We start from the raw sequence: 20267 nt of genomic DNA, 5'->3' as shown, positions 1-20267 counted from the left end.
CGGCCCCGCGGCCCGGAGCGGGGCGGGTCCCCACAGGGATGGCCCGGCGGAACCCCCCCTTCACCGCGCACACACGGGCCGGGGTCGGGCGGATCCATCCCGCCGGAGCGGCCCCGGCCCCGCCGGCTGCCGGTGAGCACCCCCCGAGCCCGGCGGGGCGGCACTGGGAGCGATGGGCGGGCTTTGCCTCCCCCGCGGCTCGGGGAGCGCCTGGGGACGGGCAGGGCAGCGGCGCTCCCGGGCCGTGTCTGCTCGGCGCGCTGCGGCCGCTGGGGAGGGGCCGGCGTTGCCCAGGGCCAGCAGCACCCCCCGAGGCTCTCGGTGAGCGGCTGTGCCAGGGCACCGCCCCAGCTCGGCGTCAGTGACAGCCGCGCTCCGCGCTGCCCGGTGCTTTACCTGCTCCGGTTTGAGAGCCGTTCCCAGCCGGGACGGCAGAAACCGCCCGGAGCAGCGAGGCACGCACGGATGTGGCAGCTGTAGCCCGGAGCCAGGATCGGCCCGGAGATAAGAATCAGAGATACCGGCCTCACTCACACCTGGAAGTGCCCTTTCCTTGGCAGCCCTGCTTTGCACTGGTGTGCCCGAACAAAGGGTGCTTTGAGGGATGTGGATGTGCTGCTGGCCACTGTCCCCAGTGCAAACGCTGTGCATTGCTATTATGGGCTGGCTGCGGGTTTAAGACCTAGATCTCACTGCTGACTGCATCTGGAGCTGGGCAGAGACTCTGCTTGGCAAGACTCTGTCCACTACCCTTAACAGTGAGAGCAGAGCTTCCCCAGCCTGTGTCAGTACAGGTGGATCAGCCCCTGGCTGAGGAAACAGCCCTTTCTGTGACCCACAGCTCCTGTCTGCATCCTCCCAGGTAGATCTGGACCTGTTTGTTCCTCCAGCAGGTACAGGGCCATAGGAGAGGATGAGTTTGCTCTCTCAGAGGGTTGCCTTCTGTAGGCTGCAACAGCCTCAGATGGAGAACTGAATTCCTGAGTTTGTTACTCTGTATTATTTAGGTTGGAATCTGAAGTTGTGCCTTCGCACACCACTGTGCCAGGAACGACTCATGTCCTCAATGTCAGGGTTTAACCCCAGCCAACTCCTCACTCAGTGAGATGGAAAGTGAACCAGAAGGGTGAAAGTGAGAAAACTTACAGGCTGACATAAAGACAGATCAATAACTAAAGCAAAAGCCATGCATGCAAACAAAGCAGAACAAGGAATTAATTCCCCACTTTTAATGTCAGGCAGGGGCCCAGCCATCCCCAGGACAGGACGACAAAGGCCATCACTCCAAATGTCCTCCCTTCCTCCTCCTTTATCCCCTGAGCCTGACATGGATGGCCTGGGATGTCCCTGGGGTCACTTGGGGTCAGCTGTCCTGGCCGTGTCCCTTCCCAGCTCCTTGTGCCCCCCCAGCCTCCTCACTGGAGGGGTGAGGAGCAGAAAAAGCCTTGACTGCAAGCACAGCTCAACAATAACAAAAACATCCCCAGGTTATCAACCCTGTGTTCAGCACAAAGCCAAAACACAAAGCTAATATGGCAAAAAATCCTCATCCCAGCCAAAACCATACACCATCCCTGCAGGGACTCTTGCTGTCATCTGGAGGGCTTCAGCTCTGAACCAGCAGGTTTTTTTGCTTTGTCTTTGCAGCTCCCTGGCAATTGGAACCACAACTGGATACAGACTTTTCTCCTTAAGTTCTGTGGAGCAACTGGACCAGGTCCATGAAAGCAGTAAGTCTCCTGTTTCCCTAGGAGGAATATTGACCAGCAGCACCTTAAATTTGTGGGAATCCTTCACCTTTGTTAGAGCCCAGTTCTTTTCCACTGCTGCCATCCTGACAGCAGCAGTCTGTGCTGCAGCCCAGCACTCAGAGGCAGTTTCCCACTAGAATGTTTCAGGTACATGAGCAGCAGCCCACAGGCTTCCAGCACAGCTGCTGGACAACTCCCAGGCTTTTAATCCAGTGTGGTATTTACAAGCAAGATGTTTTTAACAGGGTTTCCATGTCGAGAAGGTCACTCCCAGCAGGCCTGCAGCTCTTAGCTGTGCTCACAGCAGCATGTAGCACACACTGAGCAGCCCAAAACAAGCCTGGCCTCATGGAGCAGGGACTCCAGGCTGCTTCAGCTGAGCTGCACGGGAGATAACACTTGCCAGCTGGGTATGCATCTGTGGATATGTTCTCAGTGGCTGCAGGAGGAGCCTCAGCAATCAGACACAGCTGCCTCATCTGGAGCAGGGTCCAGGCTCCTTTCTCAGAGTCAGACAAAGGGAAGGAGGTCCCTGCTGGTGACACACTCAGGGTGATGGGCTGAGGCACAGCCAGTCCCACATGGCAGTTGTGGGGCAGCCTTTGTTCCTCCAGTGCCCAAAGTGAGCATCACTCAGGGCTGGGGGGCTGGGCAGGCTGGAAATGGCAGTCCCTGGGGATTTAGGTGCAGGGCCACCAGCACCATTGCCTGGTGCCTTCTCCACACAGCAGGAGTAATCCCAAAAACAGTCCCTGCAGCCACTGTTTGCTTCCTCAGGGAGGCTGAGAGAAACCAGACACCACACAGAAGAACCAGCAAGCTACAACCAGCTCCTGCCTTACCTCACTAAACCCCTCACATCCCCCAGAAAACTCCTCTGCCCAAAGGGAGGGAGCTCCTCCCTTTATATCCCCTTCCCAAGGATCTAGTGCAGCTGGAGGGCCTAAGGATTAGCTTCAGCTGGGCCCTGCCCAGGGGGGAGAGGCACAACAGCACTGTCAGAGAACTGGGTATGTTCATCCAGTGGATATGTTCTCTGGTGCTTCATTTCTGCCTGCAGGGCAAGATTCTTTTACCCCTTCCTGCTCCCTCCTAATTGCTTTGTGCCAGGCACAAGAAATTTTTCACAAAAGTGATGTTGAACACCTTAGCACAAAGCCTCCCAACCCCATCCCCTCTTGAGCTGAGTCTTGTGGCTGCAGTCAAGCCCAGCTGAAGGCTCTGCCTTGCTCTCCTTGTGTGCCCAGATGAAATCCCAGATGTTTACATCGTGGAGCGTCTGTTCTCCAGCAGCCTTGTGGTTGTGGTCAGCCATGCCAAGCCACAGCAAATGAATGTCTACCACTTCAAGAAAGGGACAGAGATCTGCAACTACAGCTATTCCAGTAAAATCCTGTCCATCCGGCTGAACCGGCAGGTGAGAGGGGTTACCCACAGTCAGCCCACTCTGCCTCTTTGCTGCTTTTGCCTTTCCAGCTGGGAGCATTCTGGGAGCTTTGCAGGGGGGCTGTGAGTGGGGTTGGAGGGCTGGGTGCCTGTGCTCTCCTCCCAGCCCCACATGAGAGGCCTCTGGCAGGAGCTGCAGGGCTGTGCTATCATCTTCCACCACTGTTTCCTTCAGGAAAATGCAGCCTTGTTCTGGTGGCAGTTATTACACAAAGGTTTTTTGTCATCTGCCTTCTTGCCTGTTCAGGACACAGCTCTGCCAAAAAAACACCTTTTCATGTTCCTCCCTCCCTTGGATTCCACATCCTGGCTTCAGGCCCACCTCTGCCATCTTGGGTGCAAATGAGACCTTCAGAGTTGGTTACAAAAACGCAGGAGTAACTTATCTGTAACCCAAGAGTAACTTTTCCACACTTATCTGTGGATAAGGCAAAAAGCTGCTTTCCCAGTGCTGCTAGCAGCCTTGTTTTTGTTTTAAAGGTATAAAACCCACTCAGGCCACTTACAATGAGAGTTTTAGAGTGTTATTCTCTGATGTGGCACAGCCTCATGCAGCCCTGAGCTCTTTTGGAGGATTTTAAGTCATCTTTTCTTTTTGTCCATAATTATTTTCCAAGTATATGCCCTAAGAGGCAGAGGACATTTTACAATGAAGAAATAAGCAGTCTGGGTAATTGTATATAATCAGCCTCTCCTCAGTTAGCAACAGTGAGACCTGCAGTGAGCTCTCTGGGCTGAGCTTCCAGTAAAGCTGTCTTTGACCAGGAGTTCCTGCACTACAATTAAATCTGTCCTAAATGGATTTTTTTCACTTAAGCTTACAGTGAAACTGGCAAAAGAGAGACTTCCTTTGAATTGCAGATAGATGTGTGTGTATAAAAATAAACTGGGAGGTTCTGCTGAGCAGCTCTAGGAGATTGGTGTGAATAAAATAAGTTCAGGCTACTCCCCATGTGCTGCCTGAAGGTGATGCACAGTCCCAGCCTTGAATCCACATTTCTTGGCTGCGTTATAAGCTGGGGTTTAAATCCTGGGCTGAGCTCATCCTCTGGCTGTGCCACAGACACACCTGGAGGGATTTGAAGATGCTACAGATGTTTAGAAACACAGAGTCACAGAGTCATTCGGGTTGGAAAAGACCAATAAAACCATCAAGTCCAACCATTCCCCAGCACTGCCAATGCCACCACTAAACCCCATTCCAAAGTGCCACATCCACGCATTTTTTAAATCCCTCCAGGAATGGTGACCCCACCACTGCCCTGAACATGTTCAATGCTTCATAACCCTTTTCACAAAGAACTTTTTCCTCAAGTCCCATCTGACTCTTCCCAATTTGGGTAGGTTGGAGAGAAGTCATTATTTCAGTCTGCATGCGGGAGTTAAACTGGTGGCCATCAGATTCTGCATGTGACACTTGAGCTCTTGCCTGAGCTTCTGTAGGAAAGCTGCACTCCCCTGGAAGTTCACAGAAGGACAAATCCCAGACAAGGCATTAACTCAGGGAAATGGTGACAAATTAACCAGGAACAGGTCTCAAACAAAAGGTGCATGTTTCAATCTGTTCTCTCTGTGAAAAAGTCCTCATTGTGCAAACAAGCAAAGCCCTCTGTTGTTGTTGTTGTGGGAATTCTTAGTTCCAAGCTCCATGATAACTCTGAATGAGTGGAGGTAAATCCTGATTTGTCTCAAAGTGGGCAATCAGGCTGTGCTCTGGGACTGCTGGGAAGCTCCTGGGTTTTCATTCACTGCTGAAACCCTGCTGAGCTCTTTGGAGAGGTTTGAGGTGTTTGTCTGGCTGTGTCCAAACCCATTTCAGTCCCCAAGCACAGCTCAGCTGACCTGATCCATCCAAACTACAGAAGGAGCTGGTGAGCAGTGACATTTTGGACAATAAGCAGTGCCTTGACCCTGTGTAGCAATCACAGCACCGCCTCTGAGGCTCACAGTGAGGATAAACCCCATCCCAGTGACCTCACATGGCCACGGGGCTGCATGGAGGCCAGGAGGGGTGAACCAGCCCTCTCCAGCTCCTGCTGAGCTTGTCCAGACCTCCTCTGCCTCTTCACATCCCAAACTTTCCTGGATTTTATCCCTGTGGGTGCCAGCATCTCTGGCTGCTGCTTTGCCATCATCTGGAAACCTCCCTTCACCTGGACATCAAGAGCAGCCCATTCTGGGAAAGCACATGGTGGCTTTGCCCAAATCAGCTGTATAAATATTCCTCTGCTTGCAAGTGGATGGCTCTTACTGTAGAAAAGGCAAAGTCTTCCTGGAAATGCAAAATGGCTCTGACACAGCCCCAGATGCTGTGGTTAGCAGGAATAGAAGTGGGAAAGAGTTTGATCTGAGAGTAATGGTGGAGCAAGGCAAAGATTTTTAATGTGGGTGTTTCAAGTTAGTGACTAAGCTCCACATTTAGATACTAAATAAGTGGCCTCATTTCTGAAGAGGTGGAGGCTTCCTGGACATGGATTTGGGTGCTCCAGCTTCAGGATGGATGGGGTCTGGGCTTAGACTTTTATTGGGATGTTTGTAGTGCTTCTGGGCTCTTGGCATAAGGGAGTTGAAGCTGTGCACTTGCTGGACTTACAAAGCTCAGCCCTTCAGGCAGACCCAAAGCCTGGTCCCAAAAAAAGCCTGTGTGCAGAAAGCCTCTGTGGTGACACAAGGCTGAGTGGCCACAGAGATGGTGGCCCAGGGCTAAGGTTACAGCATCAGGCTTCCCTTTGCCCTTCTGCCCTGCCTCCCCTTGGCTTGGCAGCTCCTCGTGGCTGGGTGGATGTTCTTGGCAGGGTCAGCAGAAGAGGTACGAGCACCTGAACTTGGGAATCCCAGCCCCTCAGCCAAGATGGTGCAAGGGTGATTGTCCCTGAGCAAATGTGTCTCAGCTCTGTGTTTGTGCAGTTCTGCAGGGCACAGAAAGCAGAGTCTTCTCTGCTGACACCAAAGGGGAAAAGAAACATTCATGTGCTGGGCAGCTGCATTAAGCTTAGCAGCAGTGGCAGACCCAGCACCTCCATTTGTCTCCCAAATCAGGAGGTAGTCAGGGCAGAGGGCCTGCATTCCCATCTGGAGGCACACTGACAAGCAGGATTGCAGCCTCTCTGCTGCCAGGTCTTGGTGATCAAAAGTTCATTTTGAACTGCAGAGAAAAGTTGGGGTAGGGATAGATGGCAGTCAAGGCCTGAGATAGGGTGTAACCATGGTGGGTCTTCCTGTTCCTGGGGATGTGGAAGATGCAGAGGAGCAGAGAAGTCATGGTGTTTAGTCTTCTCTCTAAAGCAAGGCTTTCTCTCAAAACAAGAGTTGTACAAGCCAAACTGTGAGAGGGGGTGAGAAGCAGAAGAGATCATGTTTCTGTTCCATTTCAGTGTGTGGGAAATTCCTGTTGGGTTTGTCTGACAGCAAAGGTTTGGGTTTGGGAAGTGTGGGAGCAGCAGCCAGAGGCACTGCTGGTTCTGTGCATGTCCCCTGTGTCCTTGCAGAGGCTGGTGGTGTGCCTGGAAGAGTCCATTTACATCCATAACATCAAGGACATGAAGCTTCTGAAGACTATTATGGATACACCTCCCAACACAACAGGTGAGCTTGGCAGAACTGTGTGAAAGGGAGCTTTGGAGAGCCACAGCACTGTTAGAATTTAAACCAGCCTGTGGCTTGTGCACCCAATCCAGCACTGGGAAGTCAGAAATGCATGGAGGCAGTCAGGCAGGCTTGGGAGAATCATGGGATAAGCAGAGTTGGAAGGGACCCACAGGGATCACTGAATGCAACTCCTTGCCCTGCACAGCAGCATCCCAACATCCCACCCTGTGCCCAGAGCATTGCCAAACTCTCCTTGGGCTCTGTCAGGCCTGGTGCTGTGATCAGCTCTGTCCTGAGCAAAACCCTGCCCTGTCTGGAGCAAACCCCTGCTCTGGCCAGAGCAGATGCATCAAAGGAGAGCAGAGATGGGCAGAAGGGTCTGACTTACTTTTGGGGTCAGCTCCCAAAGTGATCACTGGGGACAGAACACACAGCCAGGCACAGCCCCAGTCCCTGACAGGGAGTTCCCAGGAGCTGCCACCTGCTGTAACTGCATGCAGGCTGCAAAGCTGAGGGCAGGTGGCTGCAGCACAGATCCTGTGTGTGTGGCACAGGGGAATCCGGCTTTCCTGCTGCTGGGAGAGGCTATTTTTAGCAGCAGAGAGGGAAGCTTGGCCGGGTGCCCGTGGTGCTGTGCTGTCCTGCAGCATCCTTTCATGGCTGGGTGCTTGGGAAGCTGCTGATGTGCTCACGCTTGGCCCCGAGGCTTTCAAGGGATGCTCTGCCAGCAGCTCCCCTGACCTACTTCAGGTCTCACCAGATGGGCTCTCTGTGTGGATTAAACATGCTAAGTGCTGCAAATATAATTAAAGTTTAAAACCTTCCTGAGAAGGCCCAGCAGCAGGATGGGCAGGGATACCCAGGCCTGGAGCTGTTCTGCAGAGGGGCTGGAGGATCAGGTCATGGTTTAAGAGCAGCAGGGCAGGACTGGGATGCTGCAGATCACAGGCTGTGTATGGGCTTAGTGTTTTAAAGCCCTTTTACTGCAGCAGCTGTCACTGAAATGAGCTGTGTGACAAGCGCAGTGCCCCTGTTCCTGGGCCACCTGCTTTGGTCCCAAGCTTGACCCCAAGGACGGTGTGTCTAGGAGGTGAGGGCTGTCCAGCCTCAGTGCTCTTTGTGCAGCTTTTTTAGGAGTGGGAATCTGTGCTGGGGGGTTTAGGAGCACATGGAAAATGTGCCACCCCCTAAAGTGTGTGCCCTGGGCACGGTGACAGCAGCACAGGAGGACCAGGGTTTGCTGCAGCCACACTGGCCAGTCATCTGGCTGTTCCTGGCCAGCACCTGGCTGCTGATCCAGCCTCCTCCACGTAGAAGAGGAAAATGCCCACGGTGTCCAAGACAGTTGTTTTTCATGTGATTCACATCAGGGGCAGGATTTGAACCAAGGAGGTCACAGTGCTTGAGGTGGCTTGTGTGCTGTGGGGGCACGTCTTGGGAGTGACTGCAGCTTTGGAAACCACCTCGTGTGGCTCCCCCCAAGCCCTGGACATGCCTGGACCTGCTGCCCTGAAGGCAAGGCCAGGCTTCCTGGACACAGTAGCATTTTTCCATGCAGGTTGAGGAAGCCACCTGTGACGTGGCACTCCCAGAGGTGCCATCTGAGCAGTGCCAGCCTGCCTGAGCCCACCGCTGCAGCACCAACCCTCGCTATGGCTGGGGGGCTGCTGCTGAGGGGAGAGGAGCATCTTCAAAGGCTGCCCGTGGCCCTGTGATCCTTGTTCTTTGTGTGTCCCCGAGGTCAGCCCAGTACACTCACATCTGTGTTTTCCCCTGGCCTGGTTTTCCGGCTGCTCTGCAGCCAGAGGAGCAGAGGGAGCGGGTGACTCAGCCGGCACTCAGAGCTCGCTTTGTTTAGCTCCAGCCTTCCCTGATCCTGTCTGAAAGGCTGTGCTGATCCCCCGGTGCTGCCTGGGCCGGGGGATCACCCTCCGGAGGGGGCAGGATGCTCATCACAGCAGCAGTCTCTGGGCTGTCTTTGCCTTCCTCCCATCCCTCCCTCCTTAATTGCCTTTTAATTGCGCGCCTTTGCTGCTGCCGCGCTCCTCGTGCCTCTCGCTGTGCGCCATTCCTGGCGTGATGTGCACGCCTCTGGATGCGTGGGGAGCAGATCCCTGGGGCCTCTGGCCGATCCTGCAGCTCCTGGCTCCGCTGCGGTCTCTTTGTTTGGTTATAAACAATGACCTAAAACGAGAGCTCCGGCCGATCCTTCCCCGCTGCTGCTGGGCGGGGGCCAGGGCCGTGTCCTGACACGGGGCTTGCACGGCACGGCACGGCACGGCACGTCCCATCCCATCTACGTGCGGTGTGTGGCTGTCCCGCCGGCCCCTCCGGGGACCGTGGCAGCGTTCCCGCTGCCTTTAACCCCGCGGCTTCCTCCGCACGTGGGATTAGGTGGGACCCCCGCCGCGGGTCAGGAAGCTCAGGTCGTGCTGGAGCCTCGGGTCGGGTTAGGGAGGGCTGTGAGCACACGGATGTGGGGCAGGAAGCGAGCCAGGCACGTTTGGCGTGTGACAGGATTCACCGGGCTGCATCCTCAGCCAGCAGCGGGACGAGAGGCAGGAAGAGATGCTCTTTTCCGAGGTCACCTGGGGGACAAGCGGATGGATGTACCCACACACGTATCCATCCATCCCTGTCTCATCCTGTAATTCCTGCCCACTTTGAAAGGAGTGGCATTTGGGAATCTTTGTGCTCGTGTTGGCACAAAACCAGATGGCTCTTATGGGGAAGAATTCCCCCTGCGCTTAAAATTTCGCTACGTTCAAGTTCCTCGTCGGCCGGAAACTCCCTGCACAGCTGGCGCATTTCCTTTGTCTTTCTCTGCTTCCCTTTTCCATTCAGAGCAGAAGGAAATGGCACTGCCTTCAGCCAGGCTGCAATAGAGCTGCACCCATGCTGGGCTGCTCCTCTGAGCTTCCAACCCGGCACCTACACCCTGTGCACATCTGGACATGTCCAGATGTGGCTGGACAGGAGTTCTGTCAGCCCTCAGACCCACATTTGCTGTTTCACGCACCTACTCCTGCCTTCTCCAGGGAGATAATGCAAGGGGAAATCCCAGAGTGTGCTGAAAAGCCGGATCTGGGTTCCCCGTGCTCGGGGAGGGTGGCGGGGCACAGCCGCCGTTCTGTCCCGTACCAGCAGATGTCCCCATGGCCGAGGTGTTCCCAGCGCCGGTACGAGCAGTCCCAGAAGGAGCCGGAGCCCGAGCCCCCGCCGTGCCCCGTGCTGTCCTCCCCCCACTCACAGCCTCAGCCGTGTCCTTGTACCCCTGCCAGGTCTGTGTGCTCTCTCCATCAACCACGCCAACTCCTACTTGGCTTATCCCGGCAGCGCGACCAGCGGAGAGATCGCGCTTTACGACGGAAATACTTTGGTAAGTGCGAGGCTCAGCCTTTGGATACCGGCAGGGGCTGAAAACAAACAGAGCCACAGCAAAGCCAACGGGGCCCTTGGGAAGGATGAATAAATACACTCCACCGAGCTGGAGTGCAAGGGAATTGCCTGGTAGGCACATCTGGACGTATCCCCCATGCTCGGAGCAGACAGCTCTGGGATCAGGACGTGCATCTCCCAGCACAGGATATTCGGGGAAATGTGACCAACTGCCCTGCAGCCCGAGGGCCACTGCCAGGCTGACACTGGGGCTGTTGTGGGAGCATCAGCAGCAGATCCCGTGGGAATGATGTGGCCAGCGTGGGTCAGGGGGGTTGGAGCTGCTTCAGGCACGGCACAGGACCTGGAGCAGCTTTGCCACACCGAGGGCTGGAAGGGATGCCTGACTCTTTAAGTCACAGAGAGGGCAAAGTGTCCAAAGTCCCCTTAGGAAATCTGTCCCTGGCTGGATGCAGGGTCATGTTATCCACTGTTTATGCCAGGGCTTTGAGTTACATAAGGCTGGTGGCTCCGTACGTGCAGCCAGAGCTGTGGATCTGCAGCAGGGGAGGAGCAGAGCACAGGGAAAATACTGCTGCTCCAAGAGGTGCTGCAAGGGCTAGGGCTCCCTGCAGGTACCAGGGTGGTGTCACTGCAGCAGGACTTGCTGTGCAGCACAGGGAATTGCAGGGAAGCCAGCCCTCACCCCGACATGGAAGGGCCAGGCTTTGGAGAGGATGCAGGCACAATCCTGAACCCTGGAGAGGCAGGGAGCTGAGGTTCTCTACCCCTGGGGTGAGTGTCCTGTAATCACAATGGCCGTAATAGCTGGGGAATGAACTCAAGGCAGGGCAGAGATAAACTGCTGAGGATGTTGAAGGGATACCATCAGCACATGATGATCCCGTGAATCCATATCAGCAGGTGTGGATAGGCTGCAAGGCAGGAACACCCTGCCCTCACACAGTCCGAGGACCAGCGTGTCCCTTTGCCCACACAGTCCAAGGACCAGCGTGTGCCTTTGCTCTCACGTTCCCTTGTGCCCTACAGAAAACAGCCTGCACCATTCCTGCCCACGATGGGCCTCTGGCTGCTCTCGCCTTCAACTCCACTGGCTCCAAGTTGGCCAGTGCTTCTGAAAAAGTGAGTGAGTGTGCCTGCAAGTACCCTCCCTCTGCCCAGGGCTGCATCAGCACCCCTGAGCTGCCCCTTCTTAATCACAGCCAGCACAGAAGGGCCACTGACTGGTCAGTGTATGGGATCAGATTGAGCCCAGCTGGCAAACAGGAGGAGCCTTTGCACATCCTGAGTTTCCTGGGTGTGTCAGGGAATGGGCTCGGGCTCCTTGGCCTGCTCCTACGTGGTATTTCCATTTGCATTTTTTGCAGGGCACAGTCATTCGTGTATTTTCCATTCCTGGGGGGCAAAAACTCTATGAATTCCGGCGAGGGATGAAAAGGTCAGTTCATTCTTCTGGCAGTGACAAGTACACAGAGGGCTCCCGGAGCCAAAGTGTAAACACAGGGACACAGGGCAACGTCAGGTCCTGGTGGCTTTGGCATCTTTTGCAGAAGGAAAACAAGAGCAAATGTATCAGCTGGAAATGTCACTGTGCCAGGCTGTGCCCAGCTCAGTGATTCCTTCCAGTGTGTCACAGAACAGGGCGATGGCAGGGAACAGACCTGGAGTCACTCCATTTACTCTGTCCTTTCTTTTTTCTTATTTGAAATTTTGAAGTCCCCAAAATTGTCAGAGACCTCATTCTTGCTGAACCTCTGCAGGAGATGCTGTTTGTATCCCACTGTTCAGCACTTTGGATATCTTCCCTGGTCTCTGCAGCACCAGAAGCTGCAATGAGGCTGGCACAGATGTTCCCTCCACAGGCAGCTCTGTGAGCAAGGACGTTTTCCCCTCTCTGGCTGTTTGCTACCAGCTTGAGGCTACCCCCATCCTTGCTGAGCAAAGGGATTAGGGAATGGCTCATCATTGAGCCCAGAGGCTCAGCAGCAGCTGTGCAGGGTGATCCTCACCATGGATGGGTCTCCTTCCTGCCCATCCCCTCCTCTGTGAGCCAAACCCAGCAGTTCCCCTTGAATGCATTGCTGTGGGAGTGACCAGTGCTGTCCTTGCTCGGCTCTAGGTATGTGAACATCAGCTCCCTGGTGTTCAGCATGGATTCCCAGTTCCTCTGTGCTTCCAGCAACACGGAGACCGTGCACATCTTCAAACTGGAGCATCTCACAGACAGGTGAGGGGTTAGCCTGGGTTACCCTGCCTGCCCCAAGGCTGTGTCTGCTTCAAAGGTGTGTGTTTACACAGCTGCAGCTGCTCTCCACGTCCTCACCACGTACTCTCCATGAGCAATTCCAGGTGCACAGTGTCTTTGTGTCCTGAGGGACTCACTCTTTGGAAAGCCACACACTGCACCCCTGCTGTCGGCCTCTCCAGGTCTCTCTGGCTTTATTAGGTGCCACTGTCCCCTGTCTTCTCCAGCCAGGCTGGTGCACAGTGTAAATGTGCTCCAGAAAACCCTTCACCCGTGTGAGATCAGGTCTGTTCCTGACATTTTGTCACGCTGATCGTGCTAACCCCACTGACACTGCTTTGTGACCCCCTCAGCCGGCCAGAGGAGCCTCCAACCTGGAGTGGTTACATGGGAAAGATGTTCCAGGCTGCTACCAACTACCTCCCTGCCCAGGTGTCGGGCATGATGAGCCAGGACCGAGCCTTTGCCACCGTCCGGCTGAACATCTCCGGGCAGAGGAACATCTGTGCCCTGTCCACGTGCGTACTGAGCTGCTGAGCCCTGGGCCAGGCCAGCCTTACCTCGTCCCCTGCCTGCAGAGCACGTGCTGTGGGTGCTGCTGTGTCTGTGGGTGAGGGTTTTGGCCTCAGGATGCTTTTCCCAGCAGGATTCAGAAGCTGCCTCGGCTGTTGGTGACGACGTCGGATGGACATCTTTACATCTATAACCTGGACCCACAGGATGGAGGGGAGTGCGTCCTAATTAAAAATCACAGGTAACTGTGCTTCCACTCACACCTCATACAGAGACTGATCTTTTAAAAAATGAAGGGAAATCTCACCTGGCAACACAAAATGGAGGAACAAGAAGGTTAGAACTGAGTTTGTGACTGGAGTTACCTGATCTGACAGACGTGGCTGGGAAGCACATCAGCAGGCAGGGACACAGGGCTTCTTGCAGGAGAAACCTGAGACACTTCAGATGCTGTGGCAGCTGTGGGACAACCCAGCTTAGACTGGGCAGGCTGTGCTTTAGGAGATGCCTTCAGCAGCAGAGCTCTGACCATTGTGGTGGCAGGAGAGCAGAGCACCTTCTCCAGCTTGGAGTGGGTGCTGGAGAGCTGACTGGGGGTAGGATGGTGTGGAGTGACACTGAGCTTCTGAGAACAAACCCCAGTGCCAAAGCAGAGGAATTTCTTCATGGAAGGGGTTGTTAAGCATTGGAAGGGGCTGCACAGGGAGGTGGTGGGGTCACCATTCCTGGAGTTGCTCCAGGAATGATTGGATGTGGCCCTCAGTGCCCTGGTCTGGGTGACAGGCTGGTGGTGATCAGTCAAAGGTTGGGTTGGATGATCTCAGAGGTCTTTTCCAACCGAAATCATTCTGGGATTCTGTGAAAACAGAGCCTCCCCCGCCGCTCTTCAGGCCATATGCAAATCCCATTAAGCACGTAACCCCCCCGCACACATCTGGGCTGCTTGGCTCCACATGTGAAGCCTTTGGGGTGGGGTGAGATGTAACATGTGCTCCAGGCCAGGAGGTGGCTGCCAGCCAGGAAAGTGCCAGCAGCTTTTGGAAAAGCCACAAAACAAAAGCACTTCAAAGCTGCGCTGTCCAGCGCGCGCCGCCCGCAGCCCCCAGCCTTGTCATGTGGGCTCCTCTGAGCATCAGAGGGCTGAAAAGGGCCCTTGGGTCATGAGTTACATTACATCATACTATATCTCTGCTCAAACTCTGTCCTAAACTAGCCAGGACTGCTTTTCCCATCTAGTCTGCTCCTGTTGGAAGCCCTTCGGAGCCCCCTCTGTGATTAGAAACACTGTTTGCCTTTGTAACCTAAAGCTTTTGTGGTCAGTCTGTTCCCTTCTGTTCCCGTGCCAGCATTGTCCTCCAGCTGAAGTGGTGCTTCCCCTATCTCCTTCTTCACCCCCTGCTTTCCTTGTGGAGCACAATGCTCCCCTGTCCACAGCACTGCTGGGGCTGCTGCATGCAGTGATGGGGATGGGTGATGTGCTTCGAGGAGATGTGGATGCATGGGCTTGTCTTAGCTGGAGCTGGGGAGGAACAGCCAGGATCAGAACTAACTCTTCTCCTCTCTCTTGATCTGTACAATTAGTCTGCTTGGCTCAGGAAAGATGGAGGAGAACAAAGAAAACGACCTTCAGCCTCCAGTACCTCAATCTTATGCAGCAACTGTAGCCAGACAAAGTACAGTGCCTTCAACTTCGACCATGCCAGGTAAGCACCACATCTGCCCTTGGCAGAAGGCACAAAACCACCTGGGGCAAAGTGGAAAGTGTCCCACATTCCAAGGGCTCATCCAGGATCATCACATGTGCACTGCACGCTGGGGCAGCAGGACTTTGGAGCTCACCAGGTTCATCCCCTGCCACAAAAACAGGGCATGAGTTTTCTGCTCTGCTTCCTGTGCCAGCTCTGCTCCCTGTGCCACAGACAGGCCCAAGGCAGAGCAGGAACCACTCTTTGGCAGACAGCAGCTGCTGCCAGGTGGTTTCCAGGAGTTGTAACCATGGGTGTAGGAGTCAGGGCTCACTGTTTTTGTGTCAGTCACTGACACAGTCAGTCACTGTTTTTGTGGTGAGATTGCCACAGTCTCTGAAGCTGGTACACCTTGCACTAAGCTGCTGCAGGAAAAGACTGGATGACTGTCTCATTATGTTCCCAAGTGCAAGATCCGCATACAAATGCAGATCTTACTCTGAAATTGGTGCTTAGGTTCATGGCAGGAGGAGGAAAGCTGCTGCCACAGGAGCTGGCCATGTAGTTCATCCATAATCCATAGTATCCCTGGAGACACCTTCCTCTTCCTCAGTCCACGAAGCCAGAGGAAGCAGCTCAGTACTGAAGAGGTGGTAACAGTGTCTGCTGCTTGTGTGCAGCTCCTCCCATCCCTTCCTGCAGTAACCCTTGGTGTTTTCCCCTGGCCAGGTTACTCGGAGGACGGCGGAGCCCTGCGGGGGGAGGTTATCCCAGAGCACGAGTTTGCAACTGGACCAGTCTGTCTGGATGATGAGAATGAGTTTCCTCCTGTGAGCATTCGGGACCCCTAAACCTGCAGTGCAGCCCTCATGCTGAGAAGGAAGTAGTAACCTCTCCCAGAAGAGATTCCATGGCCCCCTCCTTGTCCCAGCTCACTGGGAAGCCTAAAATAACTGGATGGGTTCTAGGGACAGTGCCAGGAAAATGACAGCCCCGCTAAACAGCAGCTGGGGATGGGGCAAAAGTGATCAAACCTAAGCAGAGATAGATCTGAACTAACTTGCTGAATGGTGTTCAGATCCAGACCTAACCTTTGTGCCTCCTGCAGATTTCTAATACTACCAGGAATAGTTTTAATTGGAACAATTTAGAAATAAAAACTTAATACCCCGTTGCATTTTCAGTCAGTTGTGTTAGTTCATGGAATGCAACTGGAACATACCTGAACCTCACCAGTCTCTTCATTTCCAAGGTAACTGAGAAGGAAACTCCTTTTCCAAGTACAAAGATGAAAGGAATAACAGAGTTTTAAACCATGTTATGATTTTTATGTGGCACTTTCTCAGTTACCATTGGAAGGAGCTAGTGGATTTTTCAATCTAACTTCAGCCTGGCAGTGTCTTTCTGGCTCCTTTTCCTATTCCACACTCATTAATTATGTATCTAACCCCTAATTGGACAAATGTTGGTCTGTGCTATGATCTGGTTGTAATCAGTGGTGTCTTCATAGCAGTAATGCAGCAGAATACTGTAATGGATTTCAGGTTGCAGCTTTGGCAGGCTTTTGGAATTCCTTACTTCATTTTTACATATCCTGCTGTTGGAGTTTTGCCTGAAAAGGAGGAAGTACAAACCTTATCCCAGGATTCATTCCATGTGCTGAGCTGACCTCTGTGAGGCACCTTCCTCTGAGCTGAGGCAAAGTGTTACTTAGATAAAAGGAGACTGGCTCATGACTCTCTTTGAGCCAGCACCACCTAAACCCTGCTCAACTCACACAAGCCTCAGATTATTTCTTTCCTTACCTGCAACATTCCGTGCTGCAAACTGGGAGCAGGAATTTCCCACTTGTCCAACTCCATTACTCAAGAAGGGTATTTAAAAAGTCTCCCTCACTGTGCCCAGAGAAGGTGATGGCCCAGGCCCCTGGAAGGAGCAGCAGGGACAGAGAGAAATCCTTTGTTTCCTTCTGCTAAACCTGCTCTTGAACTCATGGTTTGGGGACAAGCAAATGCCAGCATGCAGGGATCACGCTGCTCCTGAATGAGGCTTCCTGCTGGGACTGTGCTGGATGAAAGCAGCCCCAAACCCCTGCTGTAGCACAGCAGGTGCTTTATGAAATGAACTTTGATCCCTCCCAATCCTGTCATTAACCTGACACAGCAGTGACATGTGTATTGTTAGGGAGGAGGTGGTGTGGGAAGGGAAGGTGCTTTCCAAAAATACTCCCTGATAACGGTGCCTGAGCAAACGGAGCTTCCAGATAAAGCCCCCGCTCTTGGGTTTGGGGGTTGCCCTCGCAGTGGGAGCACTCAGGATGTTTGGATGCTCTGCATTTCACTGAACTTGGCTGTTTTCTCAGCACTTGAGATCTCCAGTCTCAGTGAAGGGGGTTTCAGGCATTGGTCACTCCTGTGCAGAGAAGGAGGGGGAGAAAACCTGACCTTATCCAACAAAAATGTTTTGACAGCGTTCGGCTTTGCGGAAACATGGGAAGGGTTTTGTTTGTTTTCCAGTGTGCAACAAAAAGACTTTTCAAAACCTCAAAACTTGTGACAAAATGGAATATTCACCCGCAGCCCACGGTATGGCTTTGAACTCAGACATGGTTCTGGAGAAACAGCAGTGCTCAAACCCCACAGTTTCTCCCCATTTTGAAACCTCTTGTCTTCCCTTGACCTCAAGCAAGACTTCAGAGGCTCAGCTGTTAAAGACTGAGGAAAACCAGCTTCAGCCTGACATAAAATCTGTCAAACACTGCCTGTTCCTTAAGTGGAAGGAGGGACAGATCAGAGAGGAGATGAGGAGCCCAAGGAGGACTCATAAAAAGTGGCCTCACAAGAGGGAACGTGGATGTTGCTGCTGCTGGTGCCAGGATTGCAGAAGGAGGTTAAACCAGTTCAATGACAATTCCTACATGGATGGGGTGGATTAAGCACTCCCAGTCACTGCTGGTCTTGGGCAGGAAGGACTCAGGTGTTACTGAGGAGGACAGGGGGCCGAAGCCAAGGGTGCTGTGCTGGATGGGCAGGGATGAGGCTGCAGAGCCCTCACCCTGCAGGATCAGAAGAGCAAAGCCAGCTCTAGCTGCAAAATTGTGGCATTTTGGGCTGTTTTCTGCTCACCTGCCTGAGCAGCCACCCCTGTTCTGTGGGTGTGGCAGGGAGTGAGGTTTCCAGTGGTGCAGGGGCTGTGTTTGGGGCCAGGCAGGGCACTGCAGTGGTGCTGTGAGGTTTGGCAAAAGAAATCCTACAGGATTCTGCAAGCAGCATAGCTTGTGTGCAGCTGGGGAGTGCAACCAGGGGATCTGCCCAAAACTCCTGGGATTCTGCAGGAAGAGGTTGCTTCCAGCAGATTGGTCAGTGCTTTCCAGACATAGGTGATCCATCCTGCATTTGGCTGCAGGGCCCAGAGGTGAAGGTTTTATCAGGAGAGCCATTTCATTAAGTCAAGTGAGACTGCAATCAGCTCTTCAAAGGCAACTTCCCCTCACTGATACTCCATCACTCTTAAAAACCATCTCTTTCCCATTGGTTTTTGGCTCCTCCAGTCTGGGCACTGTCCTGTGCTGCCAAAGGATGCTGCTGCCTGTTGGAGGGAAAAAATCCAGGGGGACAGGGCAAAAATGGGTGCCCTGTCATGAGGTCCACACACCCCTCTGCTGCTCCAGACCACAGATCTTGATACAGCAAACCAGGCTGCAGATACATCTCTGGCTCTGTGGAAGCAGCATTGGCCCAGATTCCTCCTGGCTGCTTGCTGGATGGTGTTTCCTTCATTCTCTTGCATGGATATGGACACTTAATTAATTTAAGTGATTATTTTTTAACAGCTGGCTGGTAGCAGAGGAAAGGCCACAGACTTTCCACTGAGCCTCTACTTGTAATTATGTGTCATAGGGGATGAGGGAGTTTGGCAGAACCTGGCTCCTGCCCTTGTAGCTGAGCCTGGCATTTTGGGCAGCTGGGGCTTGCAGGATTAAGCCCAGCTTATCAGTACATTATCTGAGGTCCCCTGGGAGTTGTGCCATCCAGTGTCAATGCTTGTGCCTGGAAACCTGGCCAGTGATGGTCCTGCAGCTCGTGGAGAGACAGACCTTGGAGGAGGAGCTGGCAGAGACCCTGTGCAGCAGGAGCTGTGGGCTGCACATCCCTTCCAGGTCACGTCTGGCAAGGCTGGAGCTGGGACAGATCTGTGCCAGGGCTGCCCATGCCTCATCAGGAGCAGGGGCACATTTCACCCAGGATCTCTGTGGCAGGAGTAGCTGATGGGAGGTGAATCAGGGTCCTGCTGCTGCCGGTTCTTCTCTGCTCCTGCTTCACTCTTTCGCTCAGAGGCTTTGCTGGTGTTTAGGCTGGGCTTTCCCTCCCTTAATCCTGTCTAACATGTTGGAGTTGAGCTCTGTGATCCATCCAGAGGCCCCGGAGCAATGCAGGATGCTCAGCACAAACCTTTCCCTCCAGCCACCCCAGAGCTGAGCTTTTTGGGAGCACTTAGTGAGGCAAATGCACTTCACCCCCAGGAACTGCACTCCCCAAAGCCTGGCTCTGCTGAGCGCAGTGCCAGCCAGAGGCCAGAGCCACTTATCACTGATCCAGATGGTTCCTGTTCCCAGGACTGTAAATCTGGGGAGGGGGAGAGCAAATAAATAAACCTCTCACCAATCTGCCTTTGGATGGAAAGTAAAACACTGCGGGACATCCCTCCCCCTGCTCCTCCCATGTGCGTAAAACCCACTGGAAACGCTCCCTGGTGCTGGGAAAAGTAAGGCCCTTGTGTTTTGATTTTGGTAGATAATCTTGTGCCGTGGAGGTCAGCCGGGCAAGGCGAAGAGGTCATGAGGAGAAGCAAAACACCCACGCTTAGGACAGCTGCTGGGAGGTGCTCTGGAAAAGCCAGGAGTTTCGAAGAACAGATCTGTGAGTCCCCGAGATGAGAAAAAAAATATAAATTAAGGTGGGCCAGACTTTTTCCTCTAAGTGAACACCTGGCCCTGTTAGCCCCTGTTTTAATTTGTGTCTGGGTGGGGTGTCAATGTACTGTATGCACATGGCTCTATTTAACAAACTCTATGTTAGAACCACAGTGTAAATGCTAATTTAATCAGATTTGTATGTAACCAGAATTTTATATACCCATTTGTCCCTTTTCTAATTTATGCTGTTTTATGTGTATAAATGTACTTATAGGAAGAGATATTAAACTTATGTCTTTGTACAGTATATACAGACTATTTTAACCCAGGCAAAGTATTTTTGCAGTGATATTAGAGAAGATGCCATTTGCTATGTTGAAAGACAGAATAAAGTCACAGTCTGTCCCTGGCAGCTCCTGCTGTTCTTTTTGGGGCCCTAAAGGTGTCAGTCTGGATTAAGTTTGGGGAGTAGGAGAGGGTTTGGGGGCTGGGGTGAGGGCAGCACACCTGGGTGAGTCCACACAAGTCCTCTTATGGCCAAAGAAAGATCTGAGTGTGTAAATCAGAATCCAGAATGGTTTCAGAGCACCCTTCCTCAGCTGCTGAGAAATCCCAGTGGTTTCTCAGGTTTCAGCTGCACCTTCATTTCTGCCTTTGCAGCTCCCCAGGCCTTTGCACCTGCCCAGAAATGGCCCCACAGGAACTGTTCCACTCCTGTGCCTGCG

General features: G+C 53.4%; 1 protein-coding gene across 1 annotated transcript; it reads left to right on the top strand.

Moving 5' to 3' along the window:
• Positions 1-109: 109 nt before the first annotated feature.
• WIPI1 (WD repeat domain, phosphoinositide interacting 1) lies at positions 110-19954 on the top strand. The gene is made up of 13 exons (XM_041409142.1): positions 110-132; positions 1648-1730; positions 2999-3168; positions 6686-6782; positions 10067-10164; positions 11214-11306; positions 11552-11622; positions 12304-12411; positions 12783-12947; positions 13076-13183; positions 14524-14645; positions 15357-15457; positions 19421-19954. The coding sequence occupies exons 3-13, from the start codon at positions 3082-3084 to the stop codon at positions 19466-19468; spliced, it is 1098 nt and encodes a 365-aa protein (XP_041265076.1). The 5' UTR covers positions 110-132; positions 1648-1730; positions 2999-3081; the 3' UTR covers positions 19469-19954.
• The last annotated feature ends 313 nt before the right edge of the window (positions 19955-20267 follow it).

The sequence above is a fragment of the Onychostruthus taczanowskii genome, unplaced genomic scaffold, assembly GCF_017590055.1.
Source record: "Onychostruthus taczanowskii isolate IOZ18803 unplaced genomic scaffold, ASM1759005v1 scaffold30, whole genome shotgun sequence".
Lineage (NCBI taxonomy): Eukaryota > Metazoa > Chordata > Aves > Passeriformes > Passeridae > Onychostruthus > Onychostruthus taczanowskii.
Note: the sequence above shows the minus strand (reverse complement) of the source record. Positions and strands in the feature narration are given on the sequence as shown.